The sequence below is a fragment of the Papio anubis genome, chromosome 14 (genome assembly GCF_008728515.1).
Source record: "Papio anubis isolate 15944 chromosome 14, Panubis1.0, whole genome shotgun sequence".
NCBI lineage: Eukaryota > Metazoa > Chordata > Mammalia > Primates > Cercopithecidae > Papio > Papio anubis.
The window spans coordinates 61,700,518-61,726,255 of NC_044989.1; the positions used below are offsets into that span (position 1 = coordinate 61,700,518).

The 25,738-nt window shown below is 37.6% G+C and overlaps 1 protein-coding gene across 1 annotated transcript in view; it reads right to left on the bottom strand.

The window, feature by feature from the left end:
• The window catches only part of USP34 (ubiquitin specific peptidase 34), a 292,591-nt gene that overhangs the window by 138,268 nt on the left and 128,585 nt on the right, over positions 1-25,738 (bottom strand). Inside the window, exons 16-21 of the mRNA XM_031655230.1 lie at positions 24,966-25,180; positions 20,427-20,542; positions 20,209-20,336; positions 14,816-14,905; positions 11,901-11,996; positions 5,760-5,842 (exon numbers count right to left, since the gene is read on the bottom strand). Coding sequence (XP_031511090.1) covers positions 5,760-5,842; positions 11,901-11,996; positions 14,816-14,905; positions 20,209-20,336; positions 20,427-20,542; positions 24,966-25,180 — 728 coding nt within the window. The remainder of the gene's footprint in view (positions 1-5,759; positions 5,843-11,900; positions 11,997-14,815; positions 14,906-20,208; positions 20,337-20,426; positions 20,543-24,965; positions 25,181-25,738) is intronic.

Consider the following 25,738-nt stretch of genomic DNA (forward strand, 5'->3'; position numbering starts at 1 on the left):
TATAGTAACTCCTCACTTAACATGGATAGGTTCTTGGAAATTGCAATTTTAATTGAAATGATGCATAATGAAACGAATTTTACCATAAGTTAATTGATATGAAGAAGAGTTATGTTCCTACAGCATATTTATGATTTTTTTTTAAAAAAAAATCACAGCAGCCAGGTGTAGTGGCTTACGTCTGTAATCCTAGCACTTCGGGAGGCCAAGGGAGGTGGATTGCCCGAGCTCGGGAGATCGAGACCAGCCTCGCCACACGGTGAAACGCCGCCTCTACAAAAATACAAAAAATTAGCTGGGCATGGTGGCATGCGTCTGTAATCCCCGTTACTCAGGAGGCTGAGACAGGAGAATTGCCTGAACCCGGGAGGTGGAGATTGTGGTGAGCTGAGATCGTGCCACTGCACTCCAGCCTGGGCAACAGAGCAAGACTCCACCTCAAAAAATAACAAAAAAAACAAACAAAAAATCGCTAAACTTCCTTATTTAAAAGTTAACATTCTGAATATTAAACACTGGAATAAGTGTGAGCTATATATACATTTAAGAAAGATTAATACAACCCACTCAGATAGTTAGTTACCCAATTTTTGGCAAATCAGTGGTGGTGGTAAATAAAATCAAGGACTAAATGGTTACAAATTAAACACTATAAGGAACACTTCCTATCACCAGGCAGTTCAAACACAAACAGTAACAAATTTAGTGGGCTCGCTTTTGTACCACATCATTTATGACTATGCATTTGTATGAATATCATAGAGCTTACAAATTTCTATGTTACAATTTGTATTCATTCATTTGCTCATTTTCCAACTCGCTTATTCCAGAGCTCAGGGCTGTCGCTGGCCAAATCGTATCCCAGCATCTTAGGGACTAGCATCTCAAGGACAAAGCACTAACTAACCTTGACCAGGATGCCATTCCATTGCAGACTGCACTCATACACATGATTGAGATCATTTAGACGTGCCAATGAATCTACAGTGCATGTCTTTGGGATGTGGGAGGAAACCAGGGTACCCAGAGAAAATCCATGCCGACATGGGGAGAATGTGCAAATTCTGCACAGGCAGTGGCCCTGGCCGGGAATCAAGTTTTTTTCCTCAATAATGTTAAAACATTCTTTGACAACCTCCTGTAGTTTATTTATATAGAAGTGTATAAAATATTTATTATCTCATCCAGGCGCAGTGGCTTACACATGTAACCCCAGTACTTTGGGAAGCCGAGGTGGGAGAATCACTTGTGGCCATGAGTTTGAGACCAGCCTGGGCAATATAGGAAGACCCTGTCTTAACAAAAAATTAAAAAACAAAAATCTGTAGGCCGGGCGTGGGGGCTCACGCCTGTAATCCCAGCCCTTTGGGAAGATGAGGTGGATGGATCACCTGAGGTCAGCAGTTCAGGACCAGTCTAGCCAACATGGTGAAATCCCGTCTCTACTAAAAATACAAAAATTAGCCAGGTGTAGTAGTGGGTGCCTGTAATCCCAGCTACTTGGGAGGACGAGGCACGAGAATTGCTGGAACCCGGGAGGCGGAGGCTGCAGTGAGGCGAGGCCTCGCCACTGTACTCCAGACTGGGCAAAAAGAGCAAGACTCCACGTCAAAAATAAACAAAAAAGTAGCTGGGCAGGGTGACACGCACCTTTAGTCCTAGCTACTCGGGAGGCTGAGGTGGGAAGACTCCTCAAGCCCAGGAGTTAAAGGCTGCAGTGAACTATGATCATGCCACTGCACTTCAGCCTGGATGACACAGCGAGACTGTCTAAAAAAAAAACAAACAAAAAACAGCTGGGTGCGGTGGCTCACGCCTGTAATCCTAGCACCTTGGGAGGCTGAGGTGGGCAGATCACAAGGTCAGGAGATCAAGACCACCTGGCCAACATGGTGAAACTTCGTCTTTATTAAAAATACAAAAATTAGCTAGGTGTGGTGGCACACACCCCTGTAGTCCCAGCTGCTCGGGAGGCTGAAGCAAGAGAACTGCTTGAACCCAGGAGGCGGAAGTTGCAGTGAGCTGAGATTGTGCCACTGCTCTCCAGCCTGGTGACAGAGTGAGACTCCATCTCAAAAAAAAAATAAATAAATCTCAATAACTATTTCTTATGTCATCCCATTTGTAAAATTTAAAATCATATTCATACAACATTTTGGTCCTAAATGAACGTACCAGAAACACCAATATAGCCAGAAACACAAAGGAGGTATCGTAGAGCCTTTTACAAGTATTTAATACGAATTTTCACATAATTTATATTTTTAAAATGTACTTTAAGATAACCCATATGTAAATCACCTAAAAATACACAACTTATGAAGTATTCTCAAAGAATTCATTTAGGAAGAAAATTCTTCTCCCTAAAATAGGAGCACATCTGTATAATAGTAATAATGACTGGGGGAGGTAATCCTAAAAATTCAGGAGTCAGTGGTAAGGTTTGAGTATTATAAATAGAGCATATACCATGTTCAAAGGTCACTCTCTATATAGGAGATAAATATTATTTTTGTAAAATATGAAAAAAGGAGGCCGGGCGCAGTGGCTCATGCCTGTAATCCCAGCACTTTGGGAGGCTAAGTTGGGCGGATCACCTGAGGTCGGGAGTTCGAGACCAGACTGACCAACATGGAGAAATCCCGTCTCTACTAAAAATACAAAAAATTAGCCAGGCATGGTGGCACATTCCTGTAATACCAGTTACTCAGGAGGCTGAGGCAGGAGAACCACTTCAACACAGGAGGTGAAGGTTGTGGTGAGTCAAGATCGCTCCAGCCTGGGCGACAAGAGCGAGACTTCATCTCAAAACAAAACAAAACAAAGAAAAAAGGACCCTTATGATGAACAAAGCAAAAGGAAAGTGCGTAAAACAGACAACAGCAACCTATCAGAGGACATAATCAGCTAGGGAGTCAGACTAATGAGAAAAAATTTGTATTGTACTTTGACCCAAGTATTAAAGGATTCCCGAATGTGGCAGAAGACAGATGAATTATTCAGAACAAAAGGGAAGGCATTATAGGCAATCACAAGTATGAACATGAAAAAAATTAGACAGTCCAAAAGGTTAGAACAAAAGCATTCCAGGGATTTCTGAAGCACATTTTAAGAGGTTCCAAACCCTGGGGTGGTGCCCTAGAACCAGAAGGGACATGATGGTATGGTACCATTAAAAGAAATTTCTTTTTCTTGGGAAAAGTAGGTGAAATGACAAAATAAAGAAAAATCCCCCAGACATATTCACCCTAGTAGCAGTATCAGTCTAAAGAGTTTTATCAGAAAAAAAGTTATCCTATCTGTTTCTCACTGAAACAGTTAATGTGTACATTATTTGTTCTGAGAACTTGTGCCCATAGGGGCAAATATAAATAAACCCCAAACAACTCTAGTATATATCAGAACTTAAACACATTAAGTAATTAAGGAGAACAAGATAAAGAGTATCCAGGTTAATTATAGTCAACTAAATAATAAAACAGAAGTATATCCATAATTGGCTGAATCACCAGTCCACATTCAACATGCAACTTATACACTTTCATTATTTTTTTTAAGACTATAGTTATTGTCATATTGAAAATCAGAATTAAAATATTGGATGTAATTACACGTAACTTTGGAGTAACTTCGTTATGGATAACAGGAACTGTGCCAGTAAGAGAAGTACAACCAGCCATGCACAGTGGGCTGAGGCCTGTAACCCTAGCACTTTGGGAAGTTAAGGCAGCCGGAGTATCGCTTGAGCCCAGGAGTTTCAGACCAGGCTGGGCAACATAATGAGACTCTGTACAAACAATTTAAAAATTAGCCAGGTATGGTGATATGCACTTGTGGTCCCAGCTACTCTGGAGATTGACATGGGAAGATCACTTTGAGGGCAGGTGAAGTGGGCAGGAGAAGAGCCATGATGTGGGAGAAGTGAAGTTTTAGATTTGATACTATCTGGACAGTAGCTAGTGTCTGTTGGAAATTCACAGAGAATCTATACTGTGTATAATAAATATGAAACTTAAATATTCATAGTATCTATGTTGACTATATGTGTTTTAGTTTGACTTCTCCCTATAGATTGGTTTTGCCGTATTTTAGTTTACTTATTTCTTGAATTTTATCAGTCATAATGGGTCAATAAATAACCTAGTAACACAAAAGAGAAATTTCCTACCAAAATCAGGTAGCTTATTTTTGAAATCCGTTATCACAGTGTTGGTGGCATTCGTTATAAATAGTTTGAACAAAAAAAAGAAATAAGAGACTTAAATAATAACATAAATACAGTATATCTCAAGCATAGGTATAGCCTTGAAAAAAGTCATGACAACTGCTAGCAAGACACCCATCAGGCTGACAATATAGTAATCACAGTTAAAGAGACAATATCTTTCTAAAAAAATAAGGCTTGATATTGACACACAGAAAAAGACGGATGTAGAGTAAAAGATGACAGTCAGTATATGAAGGAAAAAGGAGCTTTGGCTAACAGAAATCAAGCTCGTTTGCAACCACATGGATTTGGATATGGTGAACAGACCAAGCTCTACTTTAAAAAAATTAACTGTTGGGGGAGGGGGGAGGGATAGCATTAGGAGATATACATAATGTAAATGACGAGTTAATGGGTGCAGCACACCAACATGGCACACGTATACATACATAACAAACCTGCACGTTGTGCACATGTACCCTACAACTTGAATAAAAAAAAAAAATTAACTGTTAATGAAACTCAGTTTAAAGTGAAACTAAATAAAACTGGGGCCTCCAAGTGTCTCCATCACCCATCAAGCCAAGTAATTTTCAAAAGATTAGCCCCGATAATAATGCATAATTAATACCTATCTCCAACCAAAGGGAAAGCAAGATTCTATAAGCAAAAATAATAAAAGATGCAGTCAGCCCGGTGCAGTGACTCATGCTGGTAATCCCAGCACTTTGGGAGGCCAAGGCAGGAGGACTGTTTGGGCCCATGAGTTTGAGACCAGCCTGGGCAACACAGTGAAACCCTACCTCTATGCAAATTAAAAAAAAAATAGCTGGCTATGGTGGTGCATAGTCCCAGTTACTCAGGAGGCTAAGATGGGATGACTGCTTGAGCCGGGGAGGTCCACAGCTGCAATGAGCTGTAATCGCACCACTGTACTCCAGCCTGGGAGACAGTATGAGACCCTGTCTCAAAAAAGAAAAAAGAAAAAGTCTTATAGAACTAAAAAAATTTTTTATATTTATTTAAAATGCAAACAATCTCAATTATTTGAATAAATTATCTGAATGTTGGTATAATTTATAAATGTATTAAGAATAATCTGCAGCAGCCATAAAAACAAATGAAATCGTGTCCTTTGCAGCAACATAAATGGAACTGGAGGCTATTATTCTAAGTGAACTAACTCAGCAACAGAAAACCAAGTACCGTACATTCTTGCTTGTAAGCAGGAGCTAAACAATGGGTACACATGGACATATAAATGAAACTACTAGACACCAGGGTCTCCAAACAGGGATATGGCAGGAGCAGGACAAGGGTTGAAAAATAATCTATCGGGTACAGTGTTCACTATTTGAGTAATGGGTACACAAGAAGCCCAATCCCCACCAGTATGCAATATACCCCTGTAACAAACATACATGTACCCACTTACTCTAAAATTAAATTAAATTTAAAAAAAAAAATCACTGCAGAAATCCAAAGAGCGAGTAAATTCAGTTCTTCCAATAGTCAAAACAGATTTGAAAAAAGTACTGATTTAAAAACTTACTGAAATGATCAGGTGATCCCAGAGTTGAAAATACACAAGTCAAGAATTGAAGTCGAACTTGAACTTCAGCACTATGGCTGTACCTATAATTTAAAAGTCATTAAAATAATTAAACACCCTATTTCTTAATTACTTCTAAAACTTTAGTGGTCCTATGCATAACTTATACCAAAAATTGTTTTAATAATCTGTAATTAATTATTTTAACTATGTATCTTTGGTTACATAAAAAAGTTCATAAAGACAAAACAAAACACAAATTTAAACTAATAAATTATACAAATCTTGAAACTATAACAGTTTATTTTCAAATTATGTAAGAAAGCACACAAAAATTCAACTAGTGAAGCAGAGGAAGTATGTCATTTTAAAAGTATGCAATACACACATAAATTAGAATAGGCAACAAGTAAAAAACACCATCTCTATCTAAAAAGTACATGCTTCATATCATGGTCCCTATAGTGATAATATATTCTGTACCCAAGAAACACTAATAAAATAATATTTCCATAAATCTAGTTCATGAAAAATAGAGCTGACACAAACTTGGCATTTTTGAATGTTATTTCAAATCTAAATAATTATAATTCACATGCATAAAATTTGATGCTTAATAAAAAAAAGTTGCTTTTGAAACTTTTAAAGAAGCGACTTTTAGTGAGGTAGGGTAGGAGATGAGTCTGACTAGATAAATGAGAGACTGTGGTCAGCCCTAATGTCAGAAAGAAGAGATGGAAAAGGAAGTCAAGGAAGAGTGTTGGAGAGTTGGGGGTGAGGGGACCATGTTTGGGGTGGAGGTAATCATCAGGTTTGCTTTTTTAAAACTTTGTGTGTGTGTGTGTGCGTGTTGGCGGAGTCGGGGGCAGAGTCTCACTCTGTTGTCTAAGCTGGAGTGCAGTGGCAGAATCACCACTCACTGCAACCTCTGCCTTCCAAGTTCAAGTGATTCTCGTGCCTTAGCCTCCGGAGTAGCTGGGATTACAGGCGTGCGCCACCACACCCAGCTAATTTTTGTTATTTTCATTATAGTAGAGACGGGGTTTCACCATGTTGGCCAGGCTGTCTCAAACTCCTGACCTCAAGTGATCTGCCTGCCTTGGCTTCCCAAAGTGCTGGGATTACAACAGGTGTCAGCATGCCTGGCCCAGTTTTGCATTTTAAAAGGATTCCTCTCCTTTAGCAACCCCAGTGAACTGCATATTTAACTGTGTCTATAATATCACATTCTAGTCCAAGTACTTGAGCACTCAATGAAACTAAGTCAATAACAAGCTATTATCTCTGTTTTACAGATCAAAAGGCAGATTGTGGATCGACTGCCCAAACTGCTTTGCCAACATGCAACAGTGGCTGGTCTATGCTCTGATCTATAACCTAGCATGGAGAGGGTCAAAGGGCTTTTTTTTTTTTTTTTTTTTTTTGGAAATGGAGTCTCACACTCGCCCAGGTTGGAGTGCAGTGGCATGATCTCGGCTCGCTGCAACCTCCGCCTCCTGGGTTCAAGCAATTCTCCTGCCTCAGCCTTCAGAGGAGCTGGAATTACAGGTGCCTGGCTAATTTTTTTGTATCTTTAGTAGAAATATGGTGTCACCATGTTGGCCAGGCTGGTCTCAAACTCCTGACCTCAGGTGACCTGCCCACCTTGGCCTCCCAAAGTGCTGGGATTACAGGCATGAGCCACTGTGCACAGCCTGGGCATCTTAATTCGATGTTCTGTAATCCCCAAGTAAGAACAAAATTTTAACAGCATCCCAAAATTAGCTTCCCAAAATTGCACTAAATTCATTATCGAAGTTTTAAAGCTTAAGTTTTCTGAAGATTGAGTTCACTGGACATGCCTTTGCTGCTCTTTAGGGTCTCTTATTAACGCTGGCAAAGAAAAGATTAACTTTTTCATTAATGCTGCACTGACCTTTGTGAAGGTGAAAATACATATGATGAGATGTAGGGGAGAGGAAATCTGATAAGCACCTCTCAGACTACAAGGCAACCTAGATAACATTCAAGAACAGCTAGCTCTTAAGGGCTTCAAGGCTTTTTAAGTTAAAGAACAAGAGATTTTGTAGCAGAGGCCTTGAGTACAAATTCAAAAATGAGTTGTATGACCCATCAGTTCTGCAGTTTTACGTTACTATATTCCTCTTGCCTTGTCTAGGGGACATCAATCAAACGTAAAGGGAGAATAAAGCCTCATCCTTTACTAAGTGCCTTTACATGTGAAATAATTCTCCCCCTATACTTGCATCTCGGAATAAGGGACTCATAACCCTGAAGGCATGGGTCTAGTCCCTTTGTACTCCCATAGTATAGCCCCTGACGCTGCACTTCAAAGACCCTGCTCCCTCAGGTTCCTATGGGCTGTTGAAACCACCAGTGAGAAAAATTTCTTGGGATATCAGACAAAGATGGTACCAATATTGACAAATTCTCACCGGCTTGTCCACGGCTTCTGACATCACAAGAAATGCAGGACAAAAATAGTCTCCCCAAAGATATGAAACTTTAGTAACAGATTACTGCCTTAAAAGAAAATCTCTTTGTAGCCTCTGCAGACAAGATTTTCTCTAGAGGCCCCTGGATTCAAGAAACACATTAATGTGTCCTTTTACGAATATACTACTGGCGCGGTGGCTCATGCCTGTAATCCTAGCACTTTGGGAGGCAGAGGCGGATGGATCGCCTGAGGTCAAGAGTTCGAGACCAGCATGGCCAACATGGTGAAACCTTTTCTACTACAAACACAAAAATTAGCCAGGTGCAGTGACAGGCACCTGTAATCCCAGCTACTCGGGAGGCTGAGGCAGGAGAATCACTTGAAAGGAGGTGGAGGTTGCAGTGAGCTGAGATCGATCACACCACTGCGCTCCAGTCTGGACAAAAGAGCAAAAACTCCATCAAAAAATAAAATAAAATAAAAATAAAATAAAAATATAAAAGCAAAAAACAAAAATTACAAAATAAAAAAATAAAATTATCTTTCATGCTACAAGAATCTTTTTTCCCCTGAAAAGTGAAACATTGGCCGGGCGCGGTGGCTCAAGCCTGTAATCCCAGCACCCAGGGAGGCCGGCCGGTGAATCCAGGGTCAGGAGATCCAGAGACATCCTGGCTAACATGGGTGAAACCCGTCTCTGCAATGCACTTCAGCCCGAGGTGGTGAGAGCCTAATCCCAAGCTACTGGGAGGCTGAGGCAGGAGAGATAAAGTGAACCTGGGAGGCCCGGACTTGCAGTGAGCGAGATCGGCGCCACTGCCTCAGCCTGGGTGGCCTGGCCAGCGAGGACTCAGATCTCAAAAAAGTGGCTGTTCCCACAGCTTTCGATTTTTATTAATCTGCACTGAAAAAAAAATACTGAAATAAGTATGCTTGAACAAAAAGTAGCAAATGTACAACTGTTTTACACCCCAAAGGAATAGGGAAATTATACCAAAATAGTCCAGACAACATCTCTCTAAGAGTTTTAGTCTCCTAGGACGGCAGCCAACAAGGCAGATTGAAAGGTTGGAAAGATTATTCTAGTATACTCTAAAAAAAAAAACATAAAACACATATCCAAGGAGCCCTACTCATTTTTCAATGCAGAAGCAATGTTTTGCTCACCTCTGATTCCACTAACAAAATGAGTAACTCCACTGTTTTCAAAGCAGTGAACAACTAAGTCTCAGACATATGTTCCTTTTTGATACTTAATGTTGAATTTTCTCTTTATGAGGATGATTCATTTTATGACTTCCATTCCCCTTTCACTATGCCTCTCAAGTCCTGCTCTTGGTGGGAGCTCTTTTATAACCTAGTGTTTATTTCTTTGCTGACAAGTAATTAACTCCCCATCTCCTAATAAAAACGTGGGTTATGTGTGGTTTTTATTTCTGCTCTTTGTTGATCCTGTGATTTCTGTTTGTTTTGTTTTTGAGACGGAGTTTCGCTCTTGTTGCCCAGGCTGGAGTACAGTGGTGCAATCTTGGCTCACTGCAACCTCCACCTCCTGGGTTCAAGTGGTTCTCCTGCCTCAGCCTTCTGAGTAGCTGTGATTACAGGTATGCGCCACCACACCTGGCTAATTTTTTTTGTATTTTTAGTAGAGACGAGGTTTTTCCATGTTGGTCAGGCTGGTCCTGAACTCCCAACCTCAGGTGATCCGCCCGCCTCGGCCTCCCAAGGTGTTGGGATTACAGCCATGAGCCACCATGCCTGGCAATCCTATGATTTTTATAGAGCATAAACAGAATGTTCGGATTCAAGAGGCCAACATTATCCTCAAACTCTGCTTCAACAGGAATAAAGGAGGATACTGACTTGGAAGAACAGTTAGAACTTTAATTTTAAAATAATACATTCTGTTTAAAGCTAACTTTGCAAGCAAAGCTATGGGATACAGTAAATAGAAATATTCCAGAAATAATTTGATAAGCTTGTAGAATAAGCTATCTTAAAAAAAAAAAAATTCAACAATAAAACTGGAAAGGTTGAGTTTAGATCATAGGCAGCCCAGAATATTAAGCTGAAGAGACTGGTATTTTATTTTTTATGCCATGAAGAATCTCTGGATGGGGTCAAGAGACAGAATTCTTGTATCTTTCTTATGCTACATTCTTTGTTTTAACCAGGTAACTACAATTTGTAGATAATCTATGTGCCAAGTGCAATTCACTATATCATTTCATTAAATTCTTACAAACACTTATAAAGTAAATAATTGGAATTAGAGGGGTAAATAATTGAAATAAGGTTAAAATAATAGATTAATAACCTGGATCTACGTCTGTATGATTCTCAAGCCCATGGGCTTCCCACCAGTACCATACTGCTTTCCTAATTTGACAGAAGGACTGAACCAGCATATGGGAAGACTGAGGCAAGGAGACTACCTAGAGGTAGTTATAAGGACAAAAGTAGTGCTTGGGGAAATGTCAATTTGTGAAAAGACATGCGGTATATTTTAACAAAAAGGTAGAGAATAATGGCAGCATAATGTCACATTTACAAATACAAATTCTATAACAGAAACAGACTGTGGCGGTAAAAAAGCTCGCTCTATTTTTATGTGTGACGTTGGAGAAGTTGTCATATCATAGCTTCAGTATACTCATTTGTAAAGTAAGACTGTCTCAAACGGGTTGTTGCATATCTTAAAGTAGTTGGTATCTGACACATTGGTATATATCAATAAGCACTGGCTTTTTGGTTATCATCATCATCATCATTACTCATGTTTGGAAATAAGCGTACAAAAATGCCTCAAGTCTCAAGTTTTAGGCAAGTGGGAAGATAGCTGCACCCTAAAGGACACAGTAAAAATAACATCCAGAGAACTGATTTGTGCAGGGAAATAAATTTATTTTTAGAAGTATGTATGCCTTAAATATCTATGACTTTTCCCAACACTTCCACAGTCTGCTTAGTTTCCACCTTTGTGGAAGTTTTCTATGTGATTTTTTTCAATCACAGCGTGATTCCTCCTCTTCTCCACTAACACGCCAGTAGTGGCACTGAACTGGTTTCCTCAACATGGACATCAGTCCACAACAATCAGTTCACCCGCAGAAATCTTCTGAATCTCCTATGCCATCTCCCCTCAAATACAGCTATACCACCACCAATCCATTTCTACCAATTCTTGTCCTAAATCACTTGAATATATCCAGAGAATATTTTGATACATAAGAAAACATTAATGATATACCACCAGTTTTAAAACCTTCCACGTCCTAAACTTTCTACTAGTATGCAATTATAATAAAATGTTTTAACTTAACTATGTTAAATATAGTATTTTTTAAGTAAATATTTACAAATTTTAGAATCAATGCTCTAATATGTTAAGACAAGCATATCCATGGTTTCTGAAAAATATATTTACTTTTGATTCCTAAAAACAGTATGTCTGAACAAATCTCAATAGTGAAGGTTAACCAACCCCCAAAAGTGAGTCAGTTACATTTACCTAAGAATTTAAGAGTAACACCTAAGAATCTTTCAGCTTAAAAAGTTCTAGCAGCCTTTTCATAATTTTATACAAATGAAGTTTTCTGTTACAATTATTTACTAAATGGAAAAAAGTTAAAACACTGGGAAATTATCTTTCAAAGGAAAGACAATCCACACAAATGTATTTAACTCAGTTGAGAGGTACTTACAGTGCATGTTTTTGTCTTCCTTCTCTCACAGTTTGAATGTAGTATACCAAATTATCAAAGAAAAGCTTCATCATGTTCAGTTCTTTTTCTGCCCACCTGGCCCAAATAAAAGAAAAAATAATTTTAAAGTGGGCAGGGTAAGAGAATAAATCTATGCTATGACAGTAAATATGCAAATCTTAAAAAATCTTCAAATGTAAAATTTTACAGTTACCAAAAATATACACGTTTTATATTTGAATGGTGAAAAGATATAAAGCAATGTTCCTTCATTTTTATGAATTTAAAGTACCTTTATAAGTTTTTAATCTCAAAATAATGCCTGTGAAAGTGCTATTATCAATGACTAATTTGAGTTAATATTAAAAGTAATATGATACCATTTCATATAAGGATATACTATGTGCTTTGGTCATTGCTTAGCAGAATATCTGGCATATGGAAGGCATACAATAAACTTACTGCATATATCTTTTGTCATTAATTTGCTTATTTTTGAACAAATTAAAAAAAAAAAAATCAAAGAAATACCCAGCACTGAGTTCCAAAATAATGTAGAAATACTACAATGAAAACACAAATAGTGGCATATACATTCAGAGATCCCAGGGTCCATAACTTCCATAACTAACATAATGTATTTCATATAACACCTATTAGCAATTTATCTGCTAAAATGTACAGATGTAGAAGTACTAAAATTCTGTAAGTTCCAATATAATTTACATCATGTTTCTGTTATAGCCATATTTTAAACAGAAGTTACTTTCACCTTGCTAATCACTAAAGGTCAAGTGGTAGAAAGAAGAAAGACTTTGGGTTTGAAACCAGCTCCAATATACTTGCTATAACACGGCTTCAGGGAAGTAAGCTGACCTCTGGAAGTCTGTTTGCTTGAAGGTTTATTAAAAGAGTCAAGGATAAGTTTCCAATTTTAAACTATGGGCCATTAGAGTGAGTTTAAGAGAGAATATGTACTAAATATTGAGTGCTGCTACACATACTAGATTCACAATAAATGATAGTTTTTGTTGTTACTGATGTCAAATAACCACAGGAGCTTAGAGTTCTTTTAAGTGATGTACTTTATGAAATTTAGGATACCAATCTCTTGTGGTAATGGAAACCCTGTGAATTTTCCTTAATTAAGTTTATTTACATTTAATTTAAGGGACAAGCTAAAAGGGTTTCAACTCAGTAATACTTAGGTTCAAGTACTTGATTAAGTAACTGAATATTCAGAGACTGCCCCTTCTATACAAGAAAGTTGCTCCTTAATATGAAGCACCTCCACTGATTAAAATGACACCTGCTCACCTGTGTTAGCACCAAATAAATACCTTTACTGCATTAGAATTTTGAAATTCAGCCACTTAAAAACTACAGAAAGAGGCAATGAAAAAGGGCTCACACTATTCTTGTTCTTCAGTGATGTTAAATGCTTTCCCCTACCCTTCCTTTTGGAAACTTAAGGACCGTCCTTGCAAAAATAGAACTTTCACTGGATTCTTACTGTAGTATTAACCAAAGAGACTAATATACTTCTAAATAATAAAGGTTCAGATTAAACATATTCCCTTTAAAAGAACAATAAGCAGCAAGGTATATGACTCAGAAAAACTAACTTCACCCAATCTGGAATTACACTGCAGACTTCCAAGAACTATAAAAGCGATACACCATTGTGAAAGCAAACAAGTGTTCTTACCACCTAAGCTTAGAATTGAGAATTTGACCTCACAAATGAATCCTTCAACAAGTCGCATATTCCCTAAAATTCAAATGTCTCTGCAATCTCTCCAAAAGCTTATTTAAAGTACACAACACATCTTCCTAGTGTATTGTGCGTGGTAGACAACTTTCTCTAGACTTATTACCAAAACATGGGGTCATTTCACATAAAAGTTCTGCCTTTGGAAGAATTATTTTAATATTCATTAATCATAAGTTCTCCATAAATGTAAAGCAGTACAAGTTGAATATCCCTTATCCAAAATGCCAGGGACCAGAAGTGTTTCAGATTTTTTCAGATTCTGGAATATTTGCAGAATGCATAGCAGTTGAACACAGCTAATCCAAAAATCCAAATTCCAAAATGCTCCAATGAACATTTTCTTTGAGCGTCATACTGGTGCTCTAAAAATGTTGGATTATGGAGCATTTCAGATTTTAGATTTTTCAGATTAGGCATACTCAACCTGTAATAGGGTAGTGTCAAGATTGCCCCAAACACGACTGTAGGTCTACAGCCAATTCCTAGAAACGGGAAAAATTAAAGGCACGCTAGAGTTTACTTTAGTGTGGCTCTTCTTCAGAAGTACTCTGCTGTAGCTGCATACACTAAACATCTCTCTAAAATTAGAGTATTAATTGCTAAAGTACTGTTCTCAAACTACAAAGAAAATAAAACACAGATTTTCCTACTCATCAAGATATAATCTCCACAGGGCTAAGTGGCAGAGAAATCTAAGAAAACAAATCACATGAAACTCAAATTTTCCTGGTACAGAGTAAAAGCTTGTAGGCTGTCCAGGCGTGGTGGCTCACACTTGTAATCCCAGCATTTTGGGAGGCCAAGGCGGGTGGATCATGAGGTCAGGAGATCAAGACCATCCTGGCTAACACAGTGAAACCCTGTCTCTACTAAAAATACAAAAAATTAGCTGGGCACGGTGGCAGGCGCCTGTAGTCCCAGCTACTCAGGAGGCTAAGGCAGGAGAATGGCACGAACCCAAGAGGCAGAGCTTGCAGTGAGCCGAGACAGCGCCACTGCAGTCAGGCCTGGGCGAAAGAGTGTGACTTCGTCTCAAAAAAAGAAAAAAAAAAAAAAAAAAGCTTGTAGGTTAGTCAAAACCTTTAGATAACTATAATTTGAAAAACATCTTTAAAATAAATACTTTATTTTATTTACTTACATTGTTATCCAGTGTGTATCGTAACTGCTCCCAAACTGCTGAAAAGTGCCAAATAGTTTTGGAAGAAGACGAAGTGAAATTACTACTGATCTGAAACAGAAGAAACATTCACAGAATAAAGTAATTTTAGTAATTATTTTTATAGAAATTCGGCTATTTAAAATTTTAAATGTTAAAAGTTTTAATGAATTTTATATCGAGATATATTATTTACACAAACATTAAATTTTTTTCTCAAAAGTATAAATTCATTTTACACTTTATATATATTAGGGCAAGAAGTCCAAGTTTAAAAATTCCAATCCAAGACCTTTAAGGTAAAACATACTATAAATATCTGGGTATAAAAGCAAGTGAAGAGCATTTAAAGATCTTTCTTAAACTATTTCTTCACAAGTCATCACTACCACTTTCTTCTAAATTCTCAACATGATTTGCATTCAAATTGAGAATCACGGCCTTATGAACCATGTCACTAATGGAAGCATGCCACATACCTCAAAAGTATAAGGAGCAGAAAGGGGAAAGGAAGTTACTTTTAAAACTTCAAGTAGATTTGAGTCTGCCTGTCCTCTGAAAGGAACAGGTATAGGACAGATACTGACATAGAAATTCTGGAAGTAGGAAAGGAGGTTGGTTGCATGAGCCTTAAGAGAGGCAAAACAAATTCTAATGAAGAACTAAACTTATTTTAATCTTAGAAGCCAATATTGCTTCATGAAAAAATTTTTCATGAATTTAGGCAGTAAATAAAATTTCTTCAATAAACATGTTTTCATTTATAAAATGCAATGTGGAAGCAAGTATATGATGTTTGACGTTAAGAGAAACAGGATGCCAGGCATTAAGTGGTTATTGAGCTCAGTGAATACTGGTGTGGTTCATGAGAGAAAAACCAGAAATAGGAATGTAGAAATAAGACTCATTTTCCTTCTACTCCTACCCTAAAGGAATGCTGTTCTCCAGAATTATTGAGGAATAATTACATTGTACATGACTAAAAAATTTTAAAGAGTTTTTCCTAAGATTATCTAAAAAATTCCAACTTTTCTCCCATTTAAAAGAATTAAATTCCAAAGAACAAAGACACACATTTTAAGTGCTATAATGACCAAGGACAGATTCAAAGTCATCCTAAAGCACTAAACATTATTAAAACTGAGAAATTTGTTTTTAAATGATAGAAAGTACAGCTTTTAGACTAAAAATTAATGAAACACAGAATGGGAAAGATAATTTATTGGCTTGGTGATAATAATTTATGTTTCAATGAAAAAGGAAACTTTACAAAATCAAATATACAACTCATTCCAATGATGATTAAATTGTAGAATTTCTCGTATAATGACTATGAGATGTTATACTACCAAATTCTTTGCCCAAGTAGTTCTGACTACTGATATGCTTACAAAACTAACAAAAGCATCAAAGGGAAGTGTTATAGTCAAACTTATATTTCACAGATTCTTTCAAGAGTGAAAACTGCAAATACCAAAACACATAATTTTAGGCAACAATGTGGTTAGGATAAAAAGGTTCAATGGCCAACCACAAAAGCTCAATGGCCAATGCATAATGGTTCATGCCTGTAATCCCAACACTTTGGGAAGTCGAGGTGAACAGATTGAGCCCAGGAGTTTGAGACCAGCCAGGACAACACAGTGAGACCCAGTCTCTGCAAAAAATACAAAAGATTAGCCAGCCATGATGGCACGTGCCTGTAGTCCCACCTCCTCAGGAGGCTGAGGTGGGAGACTTGCCTGAGCCTGGGAGGCGGAGACTGCAGGGAGCTGAGATCACACCACTGCACTTGGGCCTGGGCAACAGAGTGAGACTGTCTCACAGAGAAGAAAAAGGTTCAATGATCTGGAGTAGTAATACACTAATTTTAGACTCAAGAATAATCCTATCATACTGAATTGCACTAGCTGTTTGGTTTATTTCAAGAGTTTGCATTGTAACCAAAAGCTTATGACTATGCAACAATGTGGTAGTCCCATAAGAATTACTAACGCAGTTTTTTGTTATCTTAGAACAGAGATATTCACTGTTGGTCTTCACAGCTGAAGTTACATATGGATGATTTTGTCTAATCTAGGATTCCGTATTTTAAAGAAGTATATTCTACAAAACAGTCATTTAAAACTACAGTATATATCAAAAGTTGACATGAAATGCCATATATAATATAGTCTCTAGGGAAGGAAAACAAATTGTGTGTGTCTGCACATTTTTTGTTTGTTTGTTTTTTTGAGACAGGGTCTCACTGTGTTGCCCAAGTTGGAGTGCAGTGGTGCAATCTTGGCTCGCTGCAGCCTTGACTTCCCACCTCAGCCTCCCAAGTAGCTGTAACTACAGGTATGTGCCACCACGCCCAGCTAATTTTAAAGTTTTTCTGTAGAGATGGGGTCTTCCTATGTTGCTAAGGCTCGTCTCAAACTACTGGGCTCAATAGATCCCCCGTCTCAGCCTCTCAAAGTGTTGGAATTACAGTCATGAGACACTGTACCTGGTCCCTTTTGGATCTTTTAAATTTTCCTACCTATAAAAGAAATATGTACTCATTTTAGGAAGACTGAGTAACAAAAAGGCACGAAGAAAAAAAAAAATTCAAACTGGGTGCGGTGGCTCGTGCCTGTAATCCCAACACTTTGACAGGTCAAGGCGAGCAGATCACTTGAGGTCGGGAGTTCGAGACCAGTCTGGCCAACATGGCAAAACTCCATCTCTACTAAAAATATAAAAGTTAGCTGGGCAAGGTGGTGTACACCTATATTCCCAGTTACTTCAGAGGCTGAGTAAGGAGAATCACTTGAACCTGGGAAGCAGAGGTTGCAGTGAGCCAAGATCATGTCACTGCACTACAGCCTGAGCAACTGAGCGAGATTCCATCTCCAAAAAACAAAACAAAAAAGCAAACCTCAATCCTTCCAAAAATAACTATTGTAGAGATTACATTCTGACTTATTTCTTACAATCTTTTCTTTTTAACAGTTAGGCCTGTAATTATTTGCCTCAATCATTATATAATCTTTGAAAACAGAACCCTTCATGGCTGCATGATATCTAATCTTTCATACAGCTTTCTCTTCTTGTTGAAGTATAATAAACATACATACAAAAAGAGGGCACAGTTCAAAATTCTGAGGTAAACACATCTATGCAACCAGCAATCAAATCAAGAAACATATCAATATCAGCATTCCAAGAGCCTCTACTGTGTCCCCTTCCAACCACTAGTCACCCCTCAGGGTAGCTATTATCCAGTCTACTAAATACAAGAACTCACCTGTTTTTATATGATATAAATAAAATAATAGAGATATATATTGTTTTTGTGTCTGGCTTCTTTCTTGCAACACTGTGTTTGTGATATTCATCCAAGTTGTTCCATGTAGTTGTTTTACTGTTCATTCAATGTTATTGCTACATAGTATTTCTATGAGTAGTACACAATTATCCTTTCTACTTTTTTTTTTTCGCATTTGAATAGCTATGCAAAGAATATGTAGTTATGTTATTTATTTTGAGACAGGGTCTCACTCTGTTGCTCAGAGCTGGAGTGCAGTGACATGATCATGACTCATTGCAGCCTGAACCTCCCCAGGCACAAGCAATCCTCCTACCTCAGCCTCCCAAGTAGCTGGGACTACAGGCACGCACCACCACACCTGGATACTTTTATTGTATTTTTTGTAGAGGTGAGGTTTTACCACACTGCCCATGCTGGTCTCAGTCCTCGGCTCATGCAATCCACCTATCTTGGCCTCCCAAAGTGCTGGGATTATAGCCATGAGCTACCACACCTGGCCCAGTTATTTTCAATAGGGCTGCTGTTAGCATTCTTGACTCTGCCTTTGGGTGATCACCAGGGTGTATTTTGTGAGGCATATACTTAGAAGAGGAATTACTGGGTCACAGGGTAGGCAGACGCACATATGAGGAGTACAAATTATTGAACCACTTATTAAAATTTGTGTTTTCACAAAGACTTTTAAAAGAAAATTAACATTTTACAATTAACTGTTATAAAGCCTATGTAAATGATGACATATCATCCAGCCATTAAAGGAATTCTTTTCAAAGAATATATACCGGCCAGGCACAGTGTGTAATCCCAGCACTTTGGGAAGCCAAGGCAGGAGGATCACCTGAGGTGAGGAGTTGAAGACCAGCCTGGACAACATGGTGAAACCCCCTCTCTACAAAAATACAAAAATTAGCCAGCCATGATGGCAGGAGCCTGTAATCCCAGCTACTCAGGAGGCTGAGGTGGGAGAACTGCTTGAATGCGAGAGGCAGAGGTTGCAGTGAGCCAAGATCACACCATTGCATTCCAGCCTGGACAATGGAGCAAGACTCCATGTCAAAAAAAAACAAAGAATGTATACCAAAGGAGGCAACTGATCCATTTACAGAGTTCTATTAGTGGTTTCTTATATGTGCATGAACGAGGAATTTTTCTACTGTAACTGTTCAATGTATTGCCCTTTAAAGAACCAAAAAAAAAAAAAGAAAAGAAAATATAGCATGTACTTTTAAAATTCAATTGGGGAAAAAATATTTTCAAGCACTCAGATATTCGATAAAATTAAACAATCATAGCAGGCCTACACAGATGTGAGCGGAAAACAATATATTAATAACTGAACTGACAACATACACATCAGAATCATATTTTCACTATATTAGAGAATAGAACACTATCAGAGCAGTATAGGTCAAGGAAACATGAAACTATATCCACGGAAGAACACTGAAAATCAAGAAATGTGTAATCAACTGAGTCCCAATGAGAAGTACATAACTATGAGGCAGAATTCAAACGAGAAAAAACACTAACCTGCTAAAAAAAAACAAAAAACAAAAAACAAAAACACACTTTGAGGTATGACAAAGAACTGTACATATCTAATATATACAACTTGATGAGTTACTAACCTAGTATTTTATGTACTACAAATGCTGAGACATTAAAAGACACACCTAAATGGAAGAACAATGCTGTTATCAAAGTGTTTATATTGTAGCTTAAATAAAATTTCACTTAACTTATTTAGCATCCTTTATGAGACAGTTCAAGAACATTTAACTGCAATTTGAAAACACAGTAATCACCAAGGTGTTTCCAGAATCAAAAAGACAGTATCTTTTTTTTGTTGTTTCTGTTGGGTGGATCTAACAAAGAATGGTGAAAGGTGCTGAAAAGAGCAACACTGAGTGCTTAAAATATGAACCATGTGAGGAAAAAGCCTCTAAATTTAATATGAAAACTACAATTACTAAGGAACAGATTAATACAGGTATATGAAACAGTATAAAAACATCACACCTAGTCAACAACACCCAAATACTTTGACTACTGCATTAAAAATTTTTAAATTCCTCTTTACCTGTTGTTTCCCAAGTTTTCAAGGCAACCTTCAATGAATCTCATTCGAATCTGTCTATCTGTAAACCAACATACTAACGAACAAAGAAGTTTCTCTGCTTCATTTATTAATCCTTCAGAAAGATTAACCTATAAAAAATGTACATAAAATTATTATTTATCCTAATTGCATCTTGCTGAAATTTCTTAGTCTTCTGGCTCTTAATTTAAATAACTTACTGCATCTTCATCCTGGACTATATCCCACAACAAAGTGTTTCCTTTCTTGCAAACATTATCCAAATTAATGTCTGTAACAGCATTACTGTTGAATTGATGTTTATGAACTACAGGTCCTGAAAACGGGAAAAAAAAAAACAGCATACTATAGAGAAACGCAGCTGACTGATTATAGCATTCGTATGGTTAGCAAATCCAAACAAAAGTATAGGATATTTTTCTCAGATCATAAAATAAAAACACATTAGCACAATTTTTTTGTTGTTGTTTTGTTTTGTTTTTGTTTCTTTTTAAAGAGACTGAGTCTCACTTTGTTAGCCAGGCTGGTCTCAAACTTGTGGCCTCCAATAATCTCCTTCCTCAGCCTCCCAAAGTGTTGGGATTACAGGTGTAAGTCACTGCACCCAGCATGGCACAATACTTATGAAAAGAATAGTGCCATTTAGATTTGATAAGGCTAAAGTGAAATCATTTCCTTGCTATAATCTCTTTGCTATTTATAATTAATATTTTCACGTCAAGAGAACTGTACATAAATACTTGAAACTAAGTGTGAATAAGACAACGTATTTGAAATAATTATTTTCCCAACAGACATTCCTCTAAATGACCTATATAATCTTTTATAATTCCTATGTTTTTTTAAAAAACACTATTTTTATTGGAGATAATTTACCCAAAACATTCAAATTAAAAGACTATTATAGAAATACTACATTTTGTTTAGACATTCACCAGTTACAGTCCTGTAACTATCCAAACTAGAAATATTTGGATAGTTTCTAGTTTTACACTATTATTTAAAAACTACCATAAACATCCGTGTAACAAATTTTCTGTAATTTCCTTTCCTTTCTCTTGGGTAAATACCGAGGATTGACATCGCTGAGTCATAAGGTATTATGTATGTTTAACAGAAAACTGCTGAAAAGATTTCCAAAGTGGTTGTGCCATTTTACATTCCCATCAGCAGTGTATGACAGCAATAGTTAGTCCCTTTCTTCCATATCCTCCCTAATACCGTAGCACTGTCACTCTTTAATTTCAGCCATTCTAACAGGTATGTGGTGTAATCTCATTAAGGTTTTTAATTTCCATTTCTCTAATGACTAATGATGTTGTGAATCTTTTCATGTGCTTAGTAGCTATGTGTATACCTTTTTGGTGAAATAACTTGCCACTCTTTAATTGGGCTGTCTGACTATTGAGTTATGAAATTATTTTATATTCCAAATACAATCAATTTCTTACATATATAATTTTCAAATATTTCTTCTAGTCTGTGGCTTTTTTTTTTTTTTTGGGATGGGTGGGGGGATTGTTTTGGTATTTACCTTTTAAAATTTTATTAAAATACATATATAATCAAGATGGAGAACATTTCTATCTCCTCAGAAAGTTCCCTTGTGATCCTTTACAATCAATCCCCACCCTCAAGCCCTAGGCAATGATTGAGGAGCTTTCTGTCCTTACAAATTACTTTTGACCGTTCTAGAACCGCACGTAAGTAATACATAGTATGTACTTTCTTTTATTTCTAGCTTCTTTTGCTCAGAATGATGTTTCTCAATATTCATCCATGATTTTGGATGTGTCTATGTAGTTCTTTCCTTTCTACTGATCAGCAAAATTCCACTATGTGAATATACCAGTTAATTCCAGTTGGAAGGGCTTCTGAATAAAGGCACACACATGAATAAATCTTTTGGCAGACATGTTTTCATTTCTCTTGGGTAAAAACTGAGGGCAGGCCGGGCGCGGTGGCTCAAGCCTGTAATCCCAGCACTTTGGGAGGCCGAGATGGGCGGATCACGAGGTCAGGAGATCGAGACCATCCCGGCTAACACGGTGAAACCCTGTCTCTACTAAAAATACAAAAAACTAGCCGGGCGAAGCGGCGGGCGCCTGTAGTCCCAGCTACTCGGGAGGCTGAGGCAGGAGAATGGCGTAAACCCGGGAGGCAGAGCTTGCAGTGAGCTGAGATCTGGCCACTGTACTCCAGCCTGGGCGGCAGAGCGAGACTCCGTCTCAAAAAAAACAAAAAACAAAACTGAGGGCAAAAAAACTTCTGGGTCATATGGTAGGTAAATATTTAACTTGTGTGATAAAGCAATTTGATACAGTTTGAATGTTTTGTCCCCTCTAAATCTCATGTTGAAATGTGACCTCCAATGCTGGAGGTGAGCCTAGTAGGAGGCGTTTGGGTCATGGCAGCAGATCCCTCATGAATGTTTTCATGCTGTCCTCATCATAGTGTGAGTTCTCATATTGACTTCAGATGAGACCTGGTTGTTTAGAAAAGAGTGGCACCCCTCAAATCCCCCGTTTCCACTTTCACCATGAGACCTCTGTTCCCCCTTCACATTCTGCCATGATTGTAAGCTCCCTGTGGCCCTCATCAGAAGCAGATGCTGGCACTATGCTTCTTGCACAACCTGCAGAACTGTGAGCCAAAATAAACCATTTCTGTTCATAAACTACCCAGCCTCAGGTATTTCTTTTTTTCTTTTTTTTTTTTTTGAGATGCAGTCTCACTCTGTTGCCCAGCATGGAGTGGAGTGGTGTGATCTTGGCTCACTGCAACCCCCACCTCTCAGGTTCAAGTGATTCTCGTGCTTCAGCCTCCCAAGTAGCTGGGACGACAGGTGCCCGCCACCACATCCAGCTAATTTTTGTATTTTTAATACCAACAGGGTTTCACCATGTTGGCCAGGCTGGCCTCGAGCTGCTGACCTCAAGTGATCCACCTGTCTCGGCCTCCCAAAGTGCTGGGATTACAGGCGTGAGCCACTGCACCAGGCCATTTGTTTACAGCAACACAATAATGGACTAACACACAGTTCTCCCAAGTGATTATATTTTATGTTCCACAGCAAGATATGACAGTTCCAGCTCCACATTCTAATGTTAATCCTTGATAGTATCAGTCCTTAATTTTACTCATTTCAATAGGTATGTAGTAGTACCTCACTGTGGTTTTAACTTACATTTACCAGATGACAAGAAATACTGTGAATGTACTTATTGCCCATTTCTTTTTTTTTTTTAAACGGAGTATCACACTGTCACCCAGGCTGGAGTGCAGTGGCATGATCTCGGCTCACTGCAACCTCCATTGCCCAGGTTCAAGCGATTTTCCTCCCTCAGCCTCCCAAGTAGCTGGCACTACAGGCGAGCACCACCATGCCCAGCTAATTTTTTTTTTTTTTTTTTTTTTTGCATTTTTAGTAGGGATGGAGTATCACCATGTTGGCTAGGCTAGTCTCGAACTCCTGACCTCAAGGGATCTGCCCACCTCAGCCTTCCAAAGTGCTAGGATTATAGGTGTAAGCCACCATACCCAGCCCTTATTGACCATTTCTATATATCATCTTTTATGCAGTATCTGTTTGACACTTTTGCCCATTTTTAAAGTGATTGTCTTACTGTGTTGGAGGACGTCTTCTAGTACTAAAAACATTGTAATACAAGGTAGACTTGGAAAGCATTAACATGTACTATCATTTTATTCTGTCTACAAAAGGTTGCGAAAAGAAAATAACCATTTTGTTCAATTTCTAACTCTATGCAGTAAAAAGTAGGTAAAATACTGATTAAAGGAAAATTTGAGATAAGAATGGTAACAATTTACAAATATGGCATCACATTCAGTCAGATGACCTCAATCTAACCTATTGCCTTCTCAACAACCACAACAGCACAACAATAAGTCAATAACTTAACCTAGACAGATCACGTACAAAAAAGATGTACAAATCAGTAAACTGATCCAAGATCCACAAGTTGTGTTTCCAAGTGCGTTCATGGCCTCAGCCTAAACCTAATCCATCAGGTTTACTTTTAATGTACTGTCATCCCAAAACCCATTTACTAGGCCAGTATACATTGATGATACCAACCAAACAAGAGGTTAAAGGCCTTTAAACTGCCAATTCTAAAACTGTTTTTACTTTCGTATTTTTTTCTTGCTTTACTCATTAATTCCCTAGTACTCTTTACCTTCCTCCATCTTCCATTCTTTCAAGTCTGGTCAAGTCCTATTACTTTAAGATTGATTTAGACTTGAACAATGATTTCTCAAACTCACTCCTCTTTATTCCCTCCTACCCTTCCCTAACCCCAAGCAACCACTAACCTTCCTTCTGCCTGCAGATTTGCCTATTCTAGACATATCATATAAACGGAATCATATAATTTTATCTTTTGTGATTTCCTATTACTTTTAGGTCCTATGATTTCTAAATATAAATTATAATAAAACCATATATTTTCTAAAATACAGAGCTTTAATTATTACATATTATTGCTATATATTTTCTTTTCCCATTGAGTATCTCGATAGAACTGCAAGGCCTTATTTATATTCATGATGGAGTATTTATAATAATTCCCTTGGGGGAAAAAAACTACCATATGGAAACTGTTTTGACAAAAACATTTAAGTACCAAACCTTAACTTGTTGATTCCTTTCAACAATGTAAGATAAATTATTCCTGTTGTGAAGAAGGTAATATATTTCACTTACTGTAGAGTCTTACCTTGACTAAGATGTTCATGGTAAATGGAAGCTAAATTGGGAAGATGTTGTTGGAGGTGAGACGTCAGTTCTGCATGTGAATTAATCTGAACTAGCTCCTCTTCACATCCAGATTCTTCACCATCAAAATCAGCCATATTTTTTTCTGATTTTGCACTGACCTGGGAGCTACTACAACTGACATCATCTGCACTTAGCATATCATCAACCATATGCCTACAAAACAGAGAAAAGCACAAAGTTAGTAATTACAAATGTAAATCTAATTTGGGAACCACAAAAAACACCTCTCTTAAACTTACAAATACACTCAGAAACAAAGCTACATCTGCTTATTAACAATATGGAATGTTGAGAGCTTTACGAAACTGAAAACTTCACACCGTCAGTATTATTTAATAATTTTACAATACACACTCGTATTACCAGGCCTACTAACACACCTCATCAGAACAAATTCAAAGAACAATTTTAACAAGATCACTAATACTCACTATTTGCATATTATACAAAGTCTATAAAATGTGAAACCATAAAATATGTGGTTTTATACAACTGAATCAAACCAAAAAAAATTTCAATTTAAGGCTGCAGTCTTGATGGACTTAATATTAAATAGGGAACTTCTAACTCAACAAACCCAAAGTAAGTATTCATTTCTAAAACACACTGTTATTGGACATAAAGACAAAATGATTTTAAAAAATCAAAAAATAACATGAAGTTCAGGGTTGATTTAGAGACTCAAAAGTAGTACTATTAATACACAGAATA